Source organism: Eutrigla gurnardus (genome assembly GCF_963514095.1).
Source record: "Eutrigla gurnardus genome assembly, chromosome: 19".
Lineage (NCBI taxonomy): Eukaryota > Metazoa > Chordata > Actinopteri > Perciformes > Triglidae > Eutrigla > Eutrigla gurnardus.
In genome coordinates this window covers 13,094,409-13,114,691 of record NC_139930.1, presented here as the reverse complement: position 1 = coordinate 13,114,691, position 20,283 = coordinate 13,094,409, and the positions used below count along the sequence as shown (strand labels likewise).

General features: G+C 43.5%; 2 protein-coding genes across 3 annotated transcripts; both read right to left on the bottom strand.

Annotated features, from left to right (window-relative positions):
- Nucleotides 1-144: 144 nt before the first annotated feature.
- Nucleotides 145-4,409, bottom strand: gpat4 (glycerol-3-phosphate acyltransferase 4; the record flags this gene model as incomplete). The annotated part of the gene is made up of 12 exons (XM_084034551.1): nt 4,154-4,409; nt 2,833-2,902; nt 2,437-2,734; nt 2,275-2,349; nt 2,046-2,135; nt 1,776-1,869; nt 1,553-1,668; nt 1,325-1,380; nt 1,138-1,223; nt 926-1,054; nt 713-792; nt 145-268 (listed from the first exon to the last, which is right to left on the bottom strand). The coding sequence occupies exons 1-12, from the start codon at nt 4,319-4,321 to the stop codon at nt 145-147; spliced, it is 1,386 nt and encodes a 461-aa protein (XP_083890677.1). The 5' UTR covers nt 4,322-4,409.
- Nucleotides 4,410-5,475: 1,066 nt separating this feature from the next.
- On the bottom strand, nt 5,476-20,069 carry cabp1b (calcium binding protein 1b). Of its 2 annotated transcripts, XM_084036047.1 has the most exons (8): nt 19,201-20,069; nt 9,574-9,741; nt 8,740-8,770; nt 8,503-8,646; nt 8,190-8,299; nt 8,022-8,096; nt 7,846-7,918; nt 5,476-6,920 (listed from the first exon to the last, which is right to left on the bottom strand). In XM_084036047.1, exons 1-8 carry the CDS (start codon nt 19,978-19,980, stop codon nt 6,895-6,897), a joined length of 1,407 nt encoding a protein of 468 aa, XP_083892173.1. In that variant the 5' UTR covers nt 19,981-20,069; the 3' UTR covers nt 5,476-6,894. The 2 variants fall into 2 exon arrangements, with proteins under 2 accessions (XP_083892173.1, XP_083892174.1); XM_084036048.1 differs by lacking the exon at nt 9,574-9,741 and having other exon boundaries at nt 19,201-20,067.
- Nucleotides 20,070-20,283: the final 214 nt, after the last annotated feature.

Here is a 20,283-nt window from a genome sequence, read left to right as displayed (position 1 = left end):
AAAGGGAGGCAACAATTTTAACAATTAGTTAAAACACAATGACCTATTAACATTGGTATGTCTCAATGTTTGACAACATACAAACAATAAAATACATATTTTACATCAATAAAAACATAAACATCAAAACTTAGAAAGTAATATTTAGTAAGTCATGTTCTCGTTGTCCTTTTTGTCCATCTTGTCACCTGCGAGAACTTTACTGTAAAGTTTCTGTTGCTCTTCTTTATAAGCCTCTTTCACTTTTGCTCGTTTCAGCCCTCCGTCCCTGAGAGGAAAACACGAAACAGAGGGAAAGAGGATCACACACAGACTCGACACAGTGTCATTAACTCAGAGTGTAACCTTATGAATTACCTTCAGGTGCAATACCGGACAGTTTCTGTCAAAGCTAAAAGCCACCAACGAAACGTCTCTTTTGAACAGCCATTAACACTACATTTTTATTGATCGATAAGTCTGAAGAAAACCATTAGCTTGAAACATGCGGAGAATCCATTGCTGTTAAGGGAGCTACAGTGTGCAGACCGTTGGTTTATGTTTTCATCGCTGGCTCCTGATGGTCCGGCACCTGCATTCAGATAACTTGGCTGGCATTCTCTAAATCACATCATCTTCTTCCACTCTCTTTTTCTGCACTGGTGTAATGGCAGTGGGACATGTTTTTTTTTTAACTTGACGAACGTAACGTTAGTAAATGCTATAAACTCACCAAATGAGATCCACTAGTCCTCCTTGGGCAGCTATGGCTGCTTTCACTCTGTTTGCAAACTGTACGGCATCCTCCCCTTCCTACACGAGGAGAATAAAAAAGAACCGGTGAAGAAAAGATGGAAAAGGTGGTCCAGTAGATAAAGTGAACAACAGATGATCTGGGTTTTCATAATACAACATATTCCCTTGTAAGGTTGCAGCAAAGTTTCACCTCTCTGTTCATAGGCGGAAGGTACCAAACGCTGCAGACAATGGCCCAACTGCTCATCATCCTCAGCAGATAAGTCACCATGCCAAACTTACTGCTGTTCCAGAAAGCATCCCCAAACCGAGGATCGTACTGCAAGATGGACATAAAGCCACATTAAGCCAATGTAAGAGCAAAATGAGCAGAAAGGAGGACAAAAGAGAAAAAGTTCCTACCTTAATGGCAACTGGATAGACCGTGCAGTCGATTTCAAAGCTGCCCTTTTTGAACATCATGACTGATGTGTTGTTAATGCACGTACCTGTAAAAGACACATGGTGGCGCTCTTATCGAAGCTAAACCACAAATGTTTCGGGCTCTTCTCCACACACGTGTTTTGAAGAGATATATCATCATACACACCCTCAGGAAAGATCAGGATGGGCTGTTTGGTTTTGTCAGCAACATGATCGCTGAGCCTGAAATGACAAAGCAGAATTCACCAATATATATGCATGTATATATTAAAGAAGCTTGCCATAAGACTCACTTCTAGAGCTCAAAACAAATAAATTAACTTAAATGATATCTTGCTGCACAGCAGTGGGGCTGACCATACTGCAGAGCAACACTGACAAGATGCATTGTTACCTTTTGGCCACTAGGTGTCTGTCTTTGACTTCTGATCTTTCGAACCAGATATGAGGAGTGGATTTGGCCATGGCTCGCTGGATCATCCCCATCAATCCTCTATGCACCTGGCCAATCTGAGAGACGAGTTACACCCAAGTTCAGCTCAAAAACATTCATATTCATTAATTCTTATGAACACACTCTCTCCAGGAAACACACAGAGACAGACACACTCTTCTACCAAGGAGTAGCAGCCGTCATTGGCCAAGATGATGACATCTATGGGCGTCGTGTGATTGGACACACAGATGCCGCCGTTCTTTGGTTTGTTCTCTCTGAAATCAAACAAGTCGGTTTTAGACACGGACACACAACTTGACACGCAACATCTGCCTTTATGTTCTTTGAGATGGAGACATAAAAGCAGTTGACTTATGAATTACATCAATCGGTCAATTCAAAATGTCTCTGAGGCAGGTGATGTTGTTCCTGAATATTAGATATGTTGTACCTGTTATGATAGGTGATGATTGCTGTGAGAGATCTCACACAGATGCGGTAACACATCAGATGAACCTTCTCACTCAGGTAGATCCTTAACCTGAACACGTACAGCATAAAGGTTAAATTTAGGCTAAAATTCATGTGGTTGCACGGTTTTGATCATCTTTCTGCTTTTGTTATAGGGACATAACTTCACGCGCATGCTTAAAGTGTTATGAGAATTGTGGGAAACTTACATTCTATTTGGTAAAAATCCCACCAAAGTAGTCAGTACTAGAAGCAGACTAATGCCTGTGACTGCCAGAGTAACCCTGTAGAAAGAAGAACACGACTAAACCAGTTGTTCACCCGATGAGATGAATCTGTCTCCACATAGCCTGTCTGAGTGCAGCTCTGACCTGAGAGGCAGCAGGACGCCGTAGCGGATGAGGACACCCAGGCACCACAGGACAGCAAGTCTCATGCTGATATGACGGAAGTTGTAGCTGCTTCGAGTCAGTAAGTTCCAGCTCTCCAGTTCCTGGGCCGAAAAGCGCTTAGTCACCTCGTCGTCCAAGATGCTCTCCACGCCTCTCCGGCAGAAGTAGGAGATGTCGGCCAAGTCAAACTCAGGCTCTGAGTGGAGACAGCTGGCAGAACCTCGAAGCTCCTGGATCTCCTGCTGCAAGGAGGATGGCGGTTCTTTGGCTATGATTCCTACGAACACAAGGAAAAGAAGAAAGACATGGATTTGAGTTAATGGTCAAAATGATCAACAGTAAGAATTTCTAACTGAGAAATATGAACTTGTTTACCATTGCTATATGGTTTATAGAGGTGCCGATTCTTTTCCTTCGCTCCCATCTCTATTTGTGAGGTTGCCCACTAATTCAAGAGAAAAAACATTAAGATAGCTAGATTAGAAAACGATATTACTATCATCTAGACCTGGAGAGAGGACATTTAAAGAACCATCTGTTGTGTTAATAAAACACCAGTGTTAGCTTTAGGCTGTAGCCTGTGAAAACACACCAACAAGTCTCCCAGACCTGCTGCATGAATCCAAGATGATTGATGCCTGGAGCTAAATTAAGATGGTAGAACCATGTGGATGGGCCAGACTAAATAGCAATATCACATATGATGCCATGTCATCATTCTGCCATGTCACAGGTAGAGGTATTTGACCACACAGGAAGGCAGTGGAATACCAGCTCCTTATTGGTGTGCTGTAATACATCTAGGGTCCAGCGGGAAAGCCTGGACATAACGTTCTCTGAGTTGAAACCAACATCTTGTAGGTCTGCTCTTTTGCTGGGTTCAATGCCAGACAGCTGACTGGACAAAGCAGAGAGAAAAGAAAGAGAGGATGTTTTGAGCAAAGTCAGATTTGGCTGCACAACTACCTCTTTCATGAATAAGAATCCTGCACAATGCAGGGTTTATGATTGACTGAGACAGCCTGCAGCTTATCCCACTCTCCATAAAGACATTCTTGATTGACAGCTACCAGATCCAGGGGGTCAAACGGTTGCTTCCTCACACCAGCAACAGTCAACTGAAGTACAACCTTCAAGAAACTGGTGAAGCAGTTACCAATCCTGCTCAGAAGCTAGTTATCTCATTGTCCCTTATTGTTCGTCTTGAATCAGACCATTATCCTGAGTGTAGAAGGGGAGTTCTACACAGCTACAGTGGCTTAGTTAGTGAGGAAAACTGCCTTGTGTCCTCTACATATCTAGAAAATCCTCCAACTATCCCGGTAGATAAACTTCATCCCAGGAGTCTAAGCTCCCTGCAGTATCTCCAACACCTCAGATGGTAGTCCCATGGCTAAAAGCTTGTTCCTCCCCGGGGTCTGTCCCCAAAGCTAAGTCCCCAAGGAAAGGCAGGCAGCAACATGACCTGTGCCTCTATCAGTTTCCCCGAGCCGAGAGAACACGGGGGTCCCATCTGACAGGAAAAGCTTTTTTTTTAATTATACAATCTGTGAGATTAAATAATATATTACTGCAGCAGTTCAGAGGGCGGATATATACCATGTGTATAAATAACACATAATAAATAAACCAACAACAATACAAATATGTTGCTGGCTTCCATTAATATTGTGCATTACAGCAACACAAAGCTCACCTCAAAAACCTTGAGGAGTGTCCTCATGTAGAGTCTGCGGATACTAAAAGAGTCTCCGAGTACAGCTGGCAGGATTATGAAGACGACCAGGAGAGTCAACCAGACGGTGATGGAGATGCCGAGACACCCGTACAGCAGGTCGGCAGCAGGAAACGTCAACCAAGTCATGCTGCTCAACGGAGAACGAAGAGGCTGCACAGCCAGGTTTAAACCCACTGATCCAGGGTCAGTCTTCTGGTCCGTTTGAGACCTGGATCTGGTCTGAAGAGACAGTTAAAAGGGCAACATCACAAATAAGGGATGAGTTCTTGATTGATCAAAATAACTCAAATAGTTATTCACCCACAGTTTACCAGATAGCTGGCTAGTTTACATGAACACAATAACTTGCTGTGCCACCTTAGAGTATATATATATATATATATATTATAGTAGATACCATTTAAAGTTAAGGGACAACAAGCACTTTATTCAGAGTTAGCTAATATGCAGTAAGTGGCCAATATGTATAGCTTGGCTGTCAAACAGCCATCATTTCACTTGTATCAATTTTGATAAACAGCGAATTTGAATTAACAGCCATTATAATTATTTCCACTAACAGCAGCTGGTAGCGTCAATAGGAAACGTTGCTTTGATTATGAGGAAGTTTCCATTGGTTTGGTTCGTAACATGCTAGCTTACAAGGAAGCTGCTATGTTAATAATAATAATAAAGCTGACCTTGACCCACAGCTAACGGCTAATAGTGTGTTAGCTAGCGAGCAACGGCTCTTACCGTCCTCCGGATTCGACGCTCGTCGTGCCAAAGGAGGGTTGAGATGACAGGCGGTCAGGTAGACCTCCATCTGGACAGTCCGGGTTTAAGTACGGGGATCTCACTGTGCCGGCGGCTTTACAAGCTGTTAGCAACACACTAACTACAACTGTAGACGGCGTTGTAAGCAGTCGTCATGGCAACAGGTGGCCAATTAGGGCCTCTGTCACTGCACCGTGAGCAGGACAGGTGGTTCAGACTGCAATGTGGTGGGCCAAAATAAAGATGTCGAACTGTGTTTAATACGTTCACACTGGAAAATGACAACATGTGGAAAAAATGTAATTTGTTTACCAATGTAAACACTTTATTGGCTGGTGAAATGAAAAAATTAAAATGAAAAAATAAATGTCCTCACCTTAATGAAGTATGAAGTTTTCTTTGAAAGGATGTTATAATGTGGCTTTCTAGATAAATGTTCTCACAACATTGTGCGTACACGCCAACACACCCACACTAGTCTACAGAAATGGCTTCTGGGCTCAAGTTAACAATAAAAACCTTTATTTTTTTTATATATTCTGCTACAAATGTCAGTTGTTTGCTTGCATGCATAGTTTCACACACTTAAGACAAGTAAGAGCACAAAGTAAGATTTCCCTTTAGAAGAATATCTCAGCTTTATAGCATGCATAAATCCATGTCCATTTATGAACAGTCAACCAATAATTTAGCTGCCCCGGTAAGAATGAAGGGCATTTCAAGCAGCCGTTTTGAAAATATGATCCAACGGATCATATCTCTAAAACACACCACATATACTTACCACACTAAATAAGACTCAAATAATATTTTTGTAAACTTTCTTTGGCTTTTTTTCATAAAGAAGCATATGCTCTTTACAAATACAGATAGTGAAGGTAAGAGAGGGTTAAGAAATAGTTATTAGAGCCTATATGGTGGGGGCAGTTTATGAAAACGGTTGATTGTTCAGTACATTTTGAGGTATTAAAGTCAAAAGTAAATGTTGCACCAAAGTGAAAAATCACTTCAGGACTGTTATGCAGACTCACAAAACCTCAATAAACAAGTACATTAATCAAAGTTCTCTGGTAAAGATTAAAGCATAAGCAGAATATCTCCTTCATGTATAGTTTTAGCATTCTGTTGATCACCAACCAGTGTGTATTTATCCCGAGTGATATTCAGAATTAATTAAACATACATGTAATTAAAAAAAAAAAGGCCTACTGCAGTGAGGATTAGCAACTCACTGTAACAAGAACATGTCAAGTATTTTTTTTTTTGCAGTTGAAGGAGTAATGCACACTGAAAAATCACATATATGTATATATCACAGTAAAATGGGCATAATCATGTTATTTAAGTCAGAAGACATCAGTGCTACATTACATATAACAAATATGGGCTCGCCTTAACTGGGGTTGTCTTAAGGGACATAATAAACCTACAGTAGGATGGAGAGAAACACCAATATACACAAAACACAAACACACAGCTTTGACAGAATTACATGAAATATTTTCCATATTGCCATATTATATTTGTGCTTAAGATGTCCTCAGAGGAATGTGCTGTATTTTAATTGTGACAGTTATTAACATTAATGTGTTTGAGCAAACTAACTCAAACACTCCGTTACCATTTACCCATGGATTCAACAGCATTAGAAATATTGTTATTACTAAAGGAAAAATAGGCTTTTATGTTTTTTTAAAATATACTTTGTAAAAGTCATAAATGCAGCCGTCGGTTCTGTTTATGTTCTAAGAAACAGCAGCAGCATATAATCAACAGTGTTGCTCCCGGCTGTAGTCGTCAGCCGTTGTGCTTCAGCGTGGCAGTTTCAGGGCGGGTTGATATGTTTTTGTTTTCTTGTCCGTCGACAGTTCAGAAGTTCAGGACTCTCTTATATCAACAGAGACTCCATGTTGTGTTTTAACATGTCGACTCTGGTCAGGAACTCACCGAGACATCATCCGCACAAACTCTGGGAAGTAAGGAAACATCATCAATGAAAGTTCTAAATACAAGTTTCCAATACAAGGATGTTTATGATCATGAGGGATTGTGCTGCTGGACTCAATTAAGGAATTTATTTCCATTCAGTTACCTAAAGGGGAGCTTAATTTACTTGGTGGAACCTAAACGGGGCTCCAGGTCAACAGTCGAGATGACAAAACAACAACAAAATATTCTCCATGTAAATGGATTCTAATCTGTTTAGGTAACCTAAAAGCCATCATTTACATCATATTGTGTGTGCAGGTATAAAAAGATCTGTACTTTATACAAAAAGATCTGCTCATAGTTACAAAAACTACAGGGAATCATCACTCGACTCAACACATTTCAGTGACTTTTAGCTCATTGTTTTGGTTTTACAGCTTGCAACTTCACTCTCAAAGCATTTTATTTTCAGTGAAAAAGCTCTAAAAACACCACTGTATGCTGCCCTGCACCAAACAATGAAGCTAAGCTCTCAGAAGTTAGTTGGAGGGCAGAAACTGAGCTAAAATGAGAGTAACTATTGGACTAACTGTATATTACATTTGTCAGGTGGACACAACATAACCAAGGTCAAGGTCACAAACCCGTTATTGATGGATGCCATATAGATTTCAGGTGAATGTATGTGTTGATGTACGGCCATTTCTGATATTTTCATCCCTGACAGCCTGCATGCATCTTTTTCCTCTATGGGTAATCTATGAGGTGCCATAATCCCTTGGTATGGAGATAATCTGACAGGCAGACCTGCAGCCTTCATCCCCGTCGCCTCACTATCAGCGTGGTATTGGAATATCAGCACAAATGTCGGGATTTGACTTTGAAAATGTGCGTTTTGAAAGAGAAAGAGTGACAGATATAGAAAGACACCGACAGACAAAGGGACGGCGTATGACGTCACACACCTTCAAAGTCTACGTGGCCGTCTCCGTTGAGGTCGATGTCTCTCAGGATGTCTTCCAGGTCTCTGTGTCCGACCTGAAACAGTCAAGTTGCGGTGAAGGTGTGAACATCACAAGATACACAAGTCGAGTAAACAGACAGTGATGGAAGAGGACAGACTCTCCCAGCAGCTCCGTACCTGTTGTCCCAAAAGTTTCTTCATTGCTTCTCTAAGTTCGGCTGTGCTGATCTGGCCGTCGCCGTTAGTGTCAAACTGAGAAGGACGAGAGAGAGATGAATAAAACCCGGTAATTAGATCATAAAGTAACATCCTAGACCCAATGCTTCTCTCAACATCTCTCCTCACCTCCTTGAATGCATCCCTCAGCTCTTTCACCCCGATCATGTCTGCCGTTTCAGCCAGAAGTTTGGGCCCCATGAGTTCAACAAAGTCTTCAAAGTCAACGTGTCCTCCCACTGTTGGACGGATTGAAAGAGGACGTTGGGTTAACCTTCGGCGTATTCGTAGAGACCAAACATGACAACGTGTTTTGCTTTATTTGTACTCTATAAGATGAATCGTGATGCTGCAGCCTGAGCGTGGTTTTAAAGTGTGTGTAAAAGTATTGAACTCAAACATCCAGCACATGCTTTGCACACTTAGATGCAGTTTTGCTTACAATTCATGTTGATCTGCTGGCTCAGTTCTATTAGCTCCATCTCCGTCGGCATGTAGCCCATCGTTCTCATGCAGTTCCCCAAGTCTTTACAGCCGATAAACCCATCTTTGTCTTTGTCGAACTCCTTGAATGCCTCGCGCAACTCTGAGAGAGATGGGGAAAGAGAGACGTGAAAATGATGAGAGCATATTCCAGAAAGACAATTACAGTTTTATTTCCACTTGAAATGTGACGTACCATCCATTTCTTCGGGTCTCAGCTCTCGGTCCTGTGAAGGATCACACCGTAAAGGTTAGGATCCAAACTCTGTTGATATCATAAAATCATGCCAATACGCAGCATTCCTCACACAATACGATGTCTTTAAAAACAAAAACTGCAGGGTGCTCAAGAGTCTGCATGATTGCTTGCAGCCATAGAGAAGGAGCTTATCAGTGAGATCGCCTGCTGAAGAAAACATGCAGCCTCCTGGCACTCTGCGACACCCTGTCCAAGAATAACAGGATAGAAGTCCATTTTAAAAAAACAACATGGAGATGCAGAGATAATGGAAAGACGCAAAGGACGCAACGGTTCCTTTATTTGACGGTACACTGAATTAAAAAAAAACCCTGCATCCATTATGAACAGACACGTGACAGCTTGACGTCGGAACAACGTAAAACATCGTCTACAGTGAGGGTTTCTTTCATAACAAGACCTTGACGCGTGTTGTTGTCAGTACTGGAAACGCAAGAAGACAGAAGAGAGATAATCGTGTTGTAAGGAGCGTTTCTGCCATCGTCATCATAAACTGGCATTAATGAAATTCTCCGTCCTGGGACAAATGTCCACACACACACACACACACACACACACACACCCTTGCATTCAGCATTCTTGCCATCAAGAGGAAAGATTACACATCCTTTAATCCCATCATGTCATTCCCCCTGCGTTTATTTACATGCTGTGAGTGCTGGCGTTAGTTACTACTCTCATTCATCACACGTCTCTGTTTGTTGTGCGTGCACTGGGCTGCGTGCTGATCTCTTGGCAAGCATGCACATGATATTGTCTGGACTTACGTACAGCCTGCCGGCTCTCAGCGAAGCCCTTGCGTAGAAAGATGCACGCAGGCCCCAGTACGTTGTGCATGTTGGCTCCGTTCTGGGCCAGGGCCACTAGCGGCTCAAGATAGGCCCCCCCAGATCCCCCCTCCTCACAGGACTGCACTGCTTTGTAGTTCTTCTTTTGGTCCTGGAGCAGCATCCGAGGCGGGGGGCCAGACATGGGAGCAGGGGGCAAAGACAGGGGTAGAGACCGTGACTCAGACTGTGGTGTAGCATGGAGTCAACAAGGAGCCGGTGAGGAGGCGGGATGAAAGGGGGGGGTGTGACGGGCATATGTCTGTCGGTTGTAGAAAAGTGTGTCGTCAGGTCGGTGGCAGAGAAGTGTGGAGTCAGGTCGGTCACAGTTTAGCAAAGCACAGTCGGAGTGAAGAGGTTGTAATTTGTCATGACAAGAGCAACTGATGCCATCCATGAATCTGTCCAGCAGGTCACAATTCTTCACAACAGAACACTACCGAGCCCTGCATCACATGTCACGGACAGCGCCAATGGTGGAGTTGATTGCAGAGCAAAACTACATAGACTGTACATAAGAGGGGATCGTAGTCAGTAGTCCTAACTCTGAATAAGGCATTTTTTTAGTTGACTGAAAAGTTATAATTAACTTTCATGAACTGAAAATACAGCGTGAAAGATGCACACAGCAGAGCCCTGTCCATCAGGAAGCACGACTTTATCATCTATTTACTGAATGGAAATCACACTGTATCAAAGGAGTAGAACGAGTCAACTCATGTTCACTGAGATAATAAATCAAGTGAGAAGTAGGGTTAATTTCTCATAGAAGTCTATACAATCAGATTTTGCTTGTAAAAGGGAGGAGTCGCCCCCTGCTGGCTATTAGTAAGAACGCAAGTTTAAGGCACTTTCATATAGGCTTCACTTTTCAAACTCACAGGCAGCATTTACTTGTCTTTAAGGATAATTACGATTTCTCTAAACATTTGGTAATTTTTTTAGTTTTGCACTTTTGAGCATTCTTAAAAAATGTATTTCAATCATCACATGCATGAACTTTGACCTCTGTATTCAACCCATCCTAAGCATTGTCGGAGCAGTGGGCTGCTGTTGAGTGCCTGGGGAGCAACTGTATGTTGTAAAGATTAATCCCAGTTTACAGACTAACTGTGATGTAATTACCGTAGTTTCCTGTGCAACGAGCACTCACTTGCGGTCGGACAGCATCGTGATTCTAAGAAATGACACATGTGTCTAAACAGTGGATTTACAATCAACAAGACTGATTTTGTTTTTTGTCCACATGAAGAATAATGGTGTTGTCCAGAAGACGCTAATGTTCAGCCAACCATTTCATTATAATCACCCATTAGCCGACCAACCAAGGGGCAAATGTCCTTCTCACAGCAGTCATCCTAATTACAGAGAGAGCTACAGGTTAATTAGAAACGGGCAATCACTGTGCGCCAGTGGACAAAATAAATAAAACACTTCTAAATAAAGCCAAATAAGGTCCAAACATTGCTCTGGCTAATATTTGAATTAGAGAGAGCAGCTGCTTAAGGCTTACATACTGTGACTATCTACTCCAGCAGTTACATCTCTTCTTACTTATAACACATAATGTCGGTCAAGTCTGCTGTGACCGCCGTGTGACATCCAACTAGAGGACAATCCAGCTAAAAGTGAGTGGACTCACTGTCACAGCAAATTACCAAGGGACCATCTTAGCTGCTGCTTTAAATCTCACAGACGTGAGCTAGTAACCGACTACAAATGCTTTTACAGCAAATGTGAGACATCTACATGGAAACGCAATGAAAAATGTATAAGCATACATGCTAATAGACACCATATATACAAATGACCTTCACACTTCATCTGCTACCATGCCAGTCCTACTCATGCATTCCTACTATCCCCCACCACAGGAACGGATGCCCACTGGGTAATCTGAACAAGTGATGCATGGAGCAGGGCTGTCCGTGGGTATATCGTGCCAGAAATGTACTATGAAGCCACGCGTTTGCAGTTATATAACTACAACAAAACAAAAAAAAAAAGAGGGGAAGAAAAAGGCTGAAGTCAGGCAAGAACTTCTCCAGCACTCCAACCCATTTTGCACAGATGGCATCAACAGTTGCTCGTCATATAATGCTTCCTCAAGGATGTGCAGCTGCTTAAATGAAGGAGAATCTATTTGTGGCGCCGTCTGCCTGCTACACTGAGGAGCCCATTCAAGCATACACTGATACAATGAGGACGGCAGATGAAAGAGAATGGTACAGACAAAGGTTATCTTCTTTAAGCCTTCACACATATGGTCTTCTGAATGTTCCTCTGCGGTTCCTCATATGCTGTAAGCTTCAATGCCAGTGGTACATTTGAGTTAATAGAATCGGACGGAGTTAAAAGAGCACACCTGTTTACATCATTTCCACCGACTGGACGCATCCCGCAGGTGCAGGTTCAACAGGGTAGAAATCGTCGCTCGCTGGTAAAGTGGCAAAACCGTGCAGTTTGACTAACTCTAATGTCTGGCGACATGATCCAAATTCAGCAACTTCACCAACAGGTTGAGCATCGTCAACGGCGACCGACTCTGAGCTTTGTCTAAAAGGCTAAAATGAGTTCCTGCAAAGCGCAACAAAAATACACAAGATAAGCTGTGAATATTTTCAACAAAGTCCTAATCAATAATAAAGACTATAAATTCCTAACATTGTCTGAAACCTCTTCGCTGTCCTTGGTCCCCGACAACACAAAACACAGGAAAACAGTTCAACACAGCTGGTTAGTGAGCATCCAGTCAGACGGCACACAGGGTCCAGTCAGCGCAGGTCCAGTCACATAGCCTTTGGTCAGGTGAGGGACACGCCATGAACATGCATCAGGGGGATTCAGGGAGACCGCAGCAGAGCGGACCTTACCTTCTTGGTGAAAATTTTAAGCGACTTTACAGAGTTGCCCATTGCAAAAAAGAAAATCCTTCTTGTTTTATGTATTCTCTCTAACAGTGTCTGTGTCAGTGAGGCTGTGTGTGAGTGTATGCATGTGTGTTTGCATATGTTTTCGGGCATGCATGGGGAAAAAGGAGTGATTAGAAAAGGGAAAGAGGGTTCAGTGGGTCATTGACTGATACAAGAGGACATTTGGGGAAAGAGGCAGGCAGAGGATCAGACGCATCATAGGGGGTAGAGGAGGCAGGAGGGAGAGGACGAAGGAGTGTATCGGGGGGGGGTGGGGAGGGGCACCTAGAGGCGAGGACGCCAGGAGGTACGAGGGGAGGGACACTGAGACAAAGGAGGAAATATGTAAACAAGGACGAAGGACGGAGCAGAACAACACAACGATAAGCGAGGGAGAGGAAGCATGCATGTGATCAGAGCGAGATGCAAGCGGCAGGAGTAGAAAAAGCAAGATTGCTTATTCATTCCATCCTCTCTCCGACAGTGTCTTTCCTCCCTCCCCTCTCTCTCTCTCTCTCTCTCTCTCTCTCTCTCTCTCTCTCTCTCTCCCCCCCCCCCTCTCTCTCTCTCTCTCTACGTCCGTCTGTCTCTTGCCCTTTTTTACCCTCGCTCTCTCCACAGTTTTAAACCATCTACGCGAATGTGACAGAAGAAGCTCATACGGACTAGCATATTACCTTCCCCTGAGCGAGACGCTGGAGACACTAATCCAAACATGCATACACACATACACACACACACACACACACAAACAAATATACACTCATTCACACACACACACACACACACACACACACTCGATTAAACACACAGGGATGTGGGGCTGTGGAGCTAAAAATACTACGCACGCTCTCCCTTCACCCCCTACTCTCCCACATTTCTCCCCACTCTTCCTCAAGCATCCATCCCCCTCTCCCACACACACACGCACACACACACACACACAATGTCATGTTAAGCCTGAAGGGCAGATCAAAGCCAAAATGTGAAAAAAAAGGACAAATGGATTGTGAACCACCAAGGATGCAAACCAACACGCGCAAATGCAAACACACACACACACACACACACGGTCAGACAAAGAAATGCTCTCTTGCAGCCTCTCTCATCCACACACACACACACACACACACACACACACACACACACACGCACACACACACACACACACACACACACACACGCACTGAGTGTTATTCTTGCTTCACTGCATTTCAGGGGGAAATATTGTAATTTCATTTATTTTACACTAATATTTACTTTACAGATTTGGATTTTACATCCCAAAAAAATATGACCCGCTTATAAAATATGATGCCTTGATGACTGGTAAATAAAATAGTTTGAATTATCAGCATTTCAACCAGCTACAATTTTAAAATGGAGTCCACATCGATGCATTAGTAAAACAAAACAAACATACATGTAAATAAGTGTTTAAGACTCAGTTTTACCTTCAGTACATTTAGCTGATAATATTGTGAATCCATTACTTGTAGTGGAGTATTTTCACATTGTAGTGTTGGTACTTTTACTTAGGCTTAAGACTTGAGAATTGAAACTAAAAAGTATCTACGTTGAATCATAATTTCCACTCTGAGTGTGTGTGTGTGTGTGTGTGTGTGTGTGTGTGTGTGTGTGTGTGTGTGTGTGTGTGTGCACTCGAGGCTTCACCTTTCTACATCACACGTGTGCATATTGATGATTGGCTGCCAAACAAGCTGTGATGTGCTTGTTGCACGTCTTAAGTTTAGCAGAGAGAAACTTCGTCCCTCCAGGAGACAAACAGCCTTCTGCACGGTGAAGATCAAACATCCACGTGAGAAGGATCTTCCACCACCGTCTAAATCTACAAATCACAACCCAGGACAAAAATCATCATTTTAAGGTATTTACCAGCAGCATTCACTCCCGAGGTCCTTTCAGCGAATTTAATACACATCCTCATTTCTCCTGCTCGACCTTGTCTATTGTCTGCTATTTTAATAAACGCGTTCACGCCAGAGTCGCCTCAGATCTCGCTCCCATTCAATATCTCGGCGGCTCCTCGTGTTGTTCGGCGGATGATTCACCCGGCCTCTCACCGGAGGCTCATTGTGAACTTCAGAACACATCAGACGTCAGACACAGGAGCCGTCAGCTCCGATAATGTCAGGCCATAATGTGCACGAGCATGAGATCCACCCCCCCCTCCCTCCCTCCTCCCTCCCTGGCTGTATCCTTCACACTCACGTATTTACTTTACATAACTACTTACAAACTACAACAACGTTTCACAAACATCTCAGGAGAACAATCATCTGAATGTCTGAGGAGCGATTTCCGGAAATCTCACACGGATTCACAATGACTTCTGCAAAAAATATTCCGTGTGCACCCAATGCAAAGAAATCACTTTTTTCTTTTAATGAAGATTTTGAGGTCAAACATCATCCTGTTTCATCCGTTCATCAGTTATCCTGCAGCAATCTGACCATTCCTCTTTGGCTATAACACTTTTTTGCATCTTTCAATAAATTTGCAGAGTTAAATGATATGCAACTCTGTCTTGGTCAACCACAGTCTTTTCCCTAAAGCTAACGTTTCCCTCACAGTGGATTCTGACGCAAAGACGAATGCATAAATAGAGCGACTGTGAGATTTATTCTGTGTATGTACATTTGCCATCATCACAGGATGTCTAGGCAGTGAAAAAACACACAATGCACGCCGTCATCTTCTTGAGCTAGAGCCGGGACGTCGCAGCTCCATCCTACAGTTGATTAATAAGACTAATCAGATTTAATGCAGATTATTCTGGTGTTTCAGCGTCATTTCAGACGTAAAATCCTTCTGGTTAAACGTCTCGTGCGTCAGCGGCGGCAAAATATAGACGCGTCTCATTTCAGTCAATTAAAACTCTGCTGTGTCTCCTCTGACTTTTATCCTGTCCTCTGTCTCATTGCCCCGTCTCTCAATGACTTCCCTCTAAGCCCCAGGTTCCATGAATATTTAGCATCACCATCACCCAACACACACACACACACACACACACAGTACTCACGTGTGTGTGTGTTATTCTTACTCCACTGCATTTCAGAGGGAAATATTGTAATTTAATTTATTTTACACTTATATCTACTTTGCAGATTTAGATTTTACATACCAAAAAAATACATGACCGGCCTATAAAATATGATGCATTGATGACTGGTAAACACACACACACACACACACACACACACACACACACACACACACACACACACACACACACACACACACACACACACACACACACACACACACACACACACACACACACACACACACACACACACACACACACACACACACACGTGCGTAAAATTGCAGCATATACATACAGTTGTGTGCGCAGGCTTTTACATTTCGCTGCCTAATCCTCATCTGAAAAAGGGGATTTAACCAAAGAGTGCATTTTCTACCCTCCTTCTTTGCCAGCAGATATAAAAATATCCATCTGTGTCTAAAAATAGCTAGACATGCCAGAGGCATATGCTGAGGTGAATTCAATGAGCTCTCTCCTCTCATTTCCTCCCAGCTCTTTCTCCTCACTATGGTCATGTTTTCTTCCGTTGTGAAGCACTCTCTCTTTTTTTCCCCGCTCTTCGGACATCATCAAGGTCAGTGCGACCCCGGCGAAGGAACAGGCAGAGAGATTTTGTTAGAAAAAAAAGGGAAAGGAAGGAACGACAGGAAACGTCAGTGGGTGCAAAACGCGAGATGACTAACAGGGGAAACGGGCGAGAAGTGAAGGGCTAATCTGTGCTTTAAGACCTTTCTTCACATTGTGTTTGGAGCTGTCGGATTGGAGCAGGGAAGTGAGAGTTGATGAGTGTTTTGTCTTATATAACAATCAGCAGGTCTACCAGCACTTTCTTTTTTATTCCTCCAATTGCCTCGCTTCCCTCTCTGTCTTTCCCTGCCCTTCCACTTCTCCCGTCTCACTGATGTGACACACAGTGGACTATTAATCCCTCTCACTCACTCACTCACTCTTGGAATTCAGAGCCATAATTCAAACAGTACGTGCTCCCTCTGCTGGTTAACACACACATTCTTTCATCTCATTTTCATTCGAAGGGGAAGTAATCTCCTCAATAATACATCTCTCTGCAGTATAGATAATAGACCTGTTTCAATACCGGGTCTGTACCACACTGAGAAAATAACAGTGAGATTCTTTTTTTCCAGATCAAGGTCACTGAAGGTCACACAAGCTGAGACGTGATTATCTCTTGAAATGGAAACAGAATACTCCTGAATGTTGGCCTGAATGTTGACTATGGTGCTACAGAATATGCTAAAATATGTGAACTTCAAAACAATAAAAATGCTTTAATCTAATGAATCATTATATCACAACCAATCTGTAACTATCAAGCTGCAACACTCATTCCAGCAGCTAACATCTGTCCTTACCCCCCCATATCATGATTCATCTTATGAATATGGAACAGCGGATTGTATTTTCTCCATACGGCTCCCTCAGGTAACACGCTTGCCAAAGGATTTGAATATTTTTACCAAGATGAACAAAAAAAATGAATAAAATAAAACCACAAACTGCCTCCTCCAGTCTCTGGTAATCAGGTCTTGACGGGCTATTTTTAGCTCCTTCCGCTGGTAGCGAATGAGTTTTGTTGAGGTTGTATGCAGATCTTGGTGTTACGTAAGAAAATATGAAATAAAAGAATTTGTAGAGTGTTCACGCTGCATTCAGCATTTCACTGTCTGTACACGGAGCATTAAAGGTTAATATGACTAAAATGACCCCAAACAGCTCTTCTGTCATTTTCAGTCTCACACACATCTTTCACCTTCTCTCACTCAATGTGCACAACTGAGAGGCGTGAACTCACAAACCCACTACTGACTGCTGACAGCCGACGTGACTTCACAGTGACAAAGAAAAAACAAACTTGATGATTCAGTTCCAAAATATTCATTCATCATAGCTGAGTTGCTCAACTTTGTGATGTTTCGATTGATGATTTGATGAGTAATTCTGAGCTCAGTCTTCAAATATACAATAACACTATAGAAAAATGCCCAAAACCTCCAAGAATTTCATATGAAAAACAGATATGATAGAAGGGACGAAGCATCTGCCGTTTCACATGCGTCAGCAGAGACTTTATATATAGCACACCGCTGCATGGATTTTGCCTCACTGGAACCCCTAAGACTGATTGAAGCTCTGGCCTGGATTGAGAGGAGATATTTCTGGAACACATTAGCGTTCGGGGAGGTAATTGTCTCCTCTTGAGCTTTTTTTTTTTTTTAATCATCAACACAGAGAGAAGGATTTCATTGAAACAAGGGAAATGATGGGAGGGAATATATGGCCTGCTGCACCGTGCGACTGACACGATGTGTCAGAGTGACGGGAGGAAGTGTAGCAGAATTGTTATTATTAGTAGACAGGTGATGTAGGGCTGGACGACATGACTTCATAACTCCATAAAGATATACATCACGATACAGCATGTTATACAATAAATGTATGCTCTTCTGTGAATTAAATACAAATGAAAAGTGAGTTATTAACTTGCAAAAATGATCTGAGTTATTGTGTGCTTGTTATTACATCCTTTATTGGCTGTTGATCCTCTCTCACCACAGTGTCGGTAAACAGAGGTGAAGGATTTAACATAAATTGTCATATCAATTTGTAGCAGTATAAAAATGTTTAACCTGTGTGTGTGTGTGTGTGTGTGTGTGTGTGTGTGTGTGTGTGTGTGTGTGTGTGTGTGTGTGTGTGTGTGTGTGTGTGTCAAGCTCTCGTCACTGAACACTTTTCCACACAGCGGGAAAGCGGATCCTCCTGCTGTTGCTCAGGTGACAGGCACCATGAAAGCGGCTGTATTGATATTGGGATGCATGACTGCGTGAAACCGATGGATACCAGAGACATATGGGAGCCAGATTTGGAGTGAATGCATGCATCCATTTTTAATCAACTGGAGGTCCAATCACACACGGCTTCCAGCTTCACCTGCACCTCACCTATGAACCTCCATCTGCTGTTGACCAATTAGAATTGCAGCTGAGGGACTTTTAATATGCAGCCAAGACTACAGTGAATTTGGCAACAACAGAAAAGGAGAAGAATATCAAACCGTGTTCAAAATATGGACAAAATGCTGACCGAGCGCATCTAATATCAATAGTCCGTCTATATAGAATTAGGTTGAAGATTGGATGTCGAACTGGATTATTTCTGTCACAAATGATGGATATTTATACTCTCATTGATGGACTTTGTAAATGGCAATGTTTACTTGCTTTGCACCCTCAGCTGTCTCTCTGAATAGTCTCCCAAATGTGCATTGTTAAACATTGCACAGTGAAATAAATTAAAATGCATCTAAAAGAAAAGTGAAGGCAGAATTCTCTGTGTTAACCTTAAATTAAGCTTAACAGGTGATTTGCTACTATTTTATTTATTTTTTACCTTTTTCCAGTTCTGAGTCTGGATTCTTGATTCATGATTTACTCACAGTGTCCTTTTCATTGTGTAACATGACATCAGTGATCAATAATCTTTTTTTTTTTTTTTTTACATTGGCAAACAAACGCATATAATCTGCAGTGCAACTGTTTCGAGAGTTCCCTTCCTCCCCGTGCCCTCTTACCTGCCCAAAGACGGACTTCACTATGGGGTGCAGACTCGAGTCGTACTCGGACGCGGTCGCGCTCAGTCTTTTGGACGTGCGGCTGGTTGCGGGCTTGACAGGTGCGCTGGTCGCGGGTGCGTCAGAGCTGAGGCTGGAGGAGGACCCGGAGACGACTCTCTCCCTGGGCTCGAAGAAGAAAGCCGCGTCGTCCGCTTGCTTCGGGTAAGATGGAGTTGGAGAGGTCCTCCTGTGATGCGCTGCCGGGGGCGGCTCACCTCCAGAGGAGTCTTGGTGGTGCTGATGGGAGGGCTTGGACCGGGACGACTTGCTGCGCTCTATCTGATGCCGACTCGTCCTGTGTCTCACCTCCTCCTGAGCGTAACCGTCATCCAGGAGGCTCGCCTGCCGGTGCTGCGGGTGACTCTTCTGCGCCCGGTGGTCGTACCGGGGGTCGGCGTGTCTCGGTTGGCAGAGAGGTCTCCGCGCACTCGTCTCGCAGTCCTCCGTCCAGCCCGCGTAATCGCTGTCTCCGGCGGGATGGTGCTGGTGGTGAGCCCGGTGGCTCCGGTGATCGCGTGGACCGCTACCCGAGTGCTCAGACCTGCGGTTCGATCGCAGCAGAGAAGTAGAGGACTCGCTTTTGGGGAGAGAGGAGCTCATCGTTCGCCTTCTCTCGCGTTGACGGGCGGAGTGAAAGTGCTGCAGGCTGGAGGTCGAGCAGAGGAAAAGGAGGCAGTCCTCCGCCACGTGCAGGTGTTCAGCATCAGCCAGTTGGACCCCGCGATCCCTCACCCACATCCACACACACTGGAGCACCACCGCCGGGTCCGGGGGTGAAGTTTCAACAGCAGCTACCTGAACGTGAAGCCGGATCTGGCAACCCGACGCTTCTCAGGGGGCTCCGCCAACTTTGGGTGACACGGTGTTGCGCGGCCGCTTGTCACGCGCAATCCACGCGCAAAGTTCATCAAGAAGACCCACGTCACTGCGGATCATTTCTCGCATAATGAGCTGCTTGATTAAGATCCCCTCCTTCCGGCGTTCGTGTAGAAGCCCCGTTTGAACGTTTATCCTGCTTTTCAAAGGAACACATTAAACATT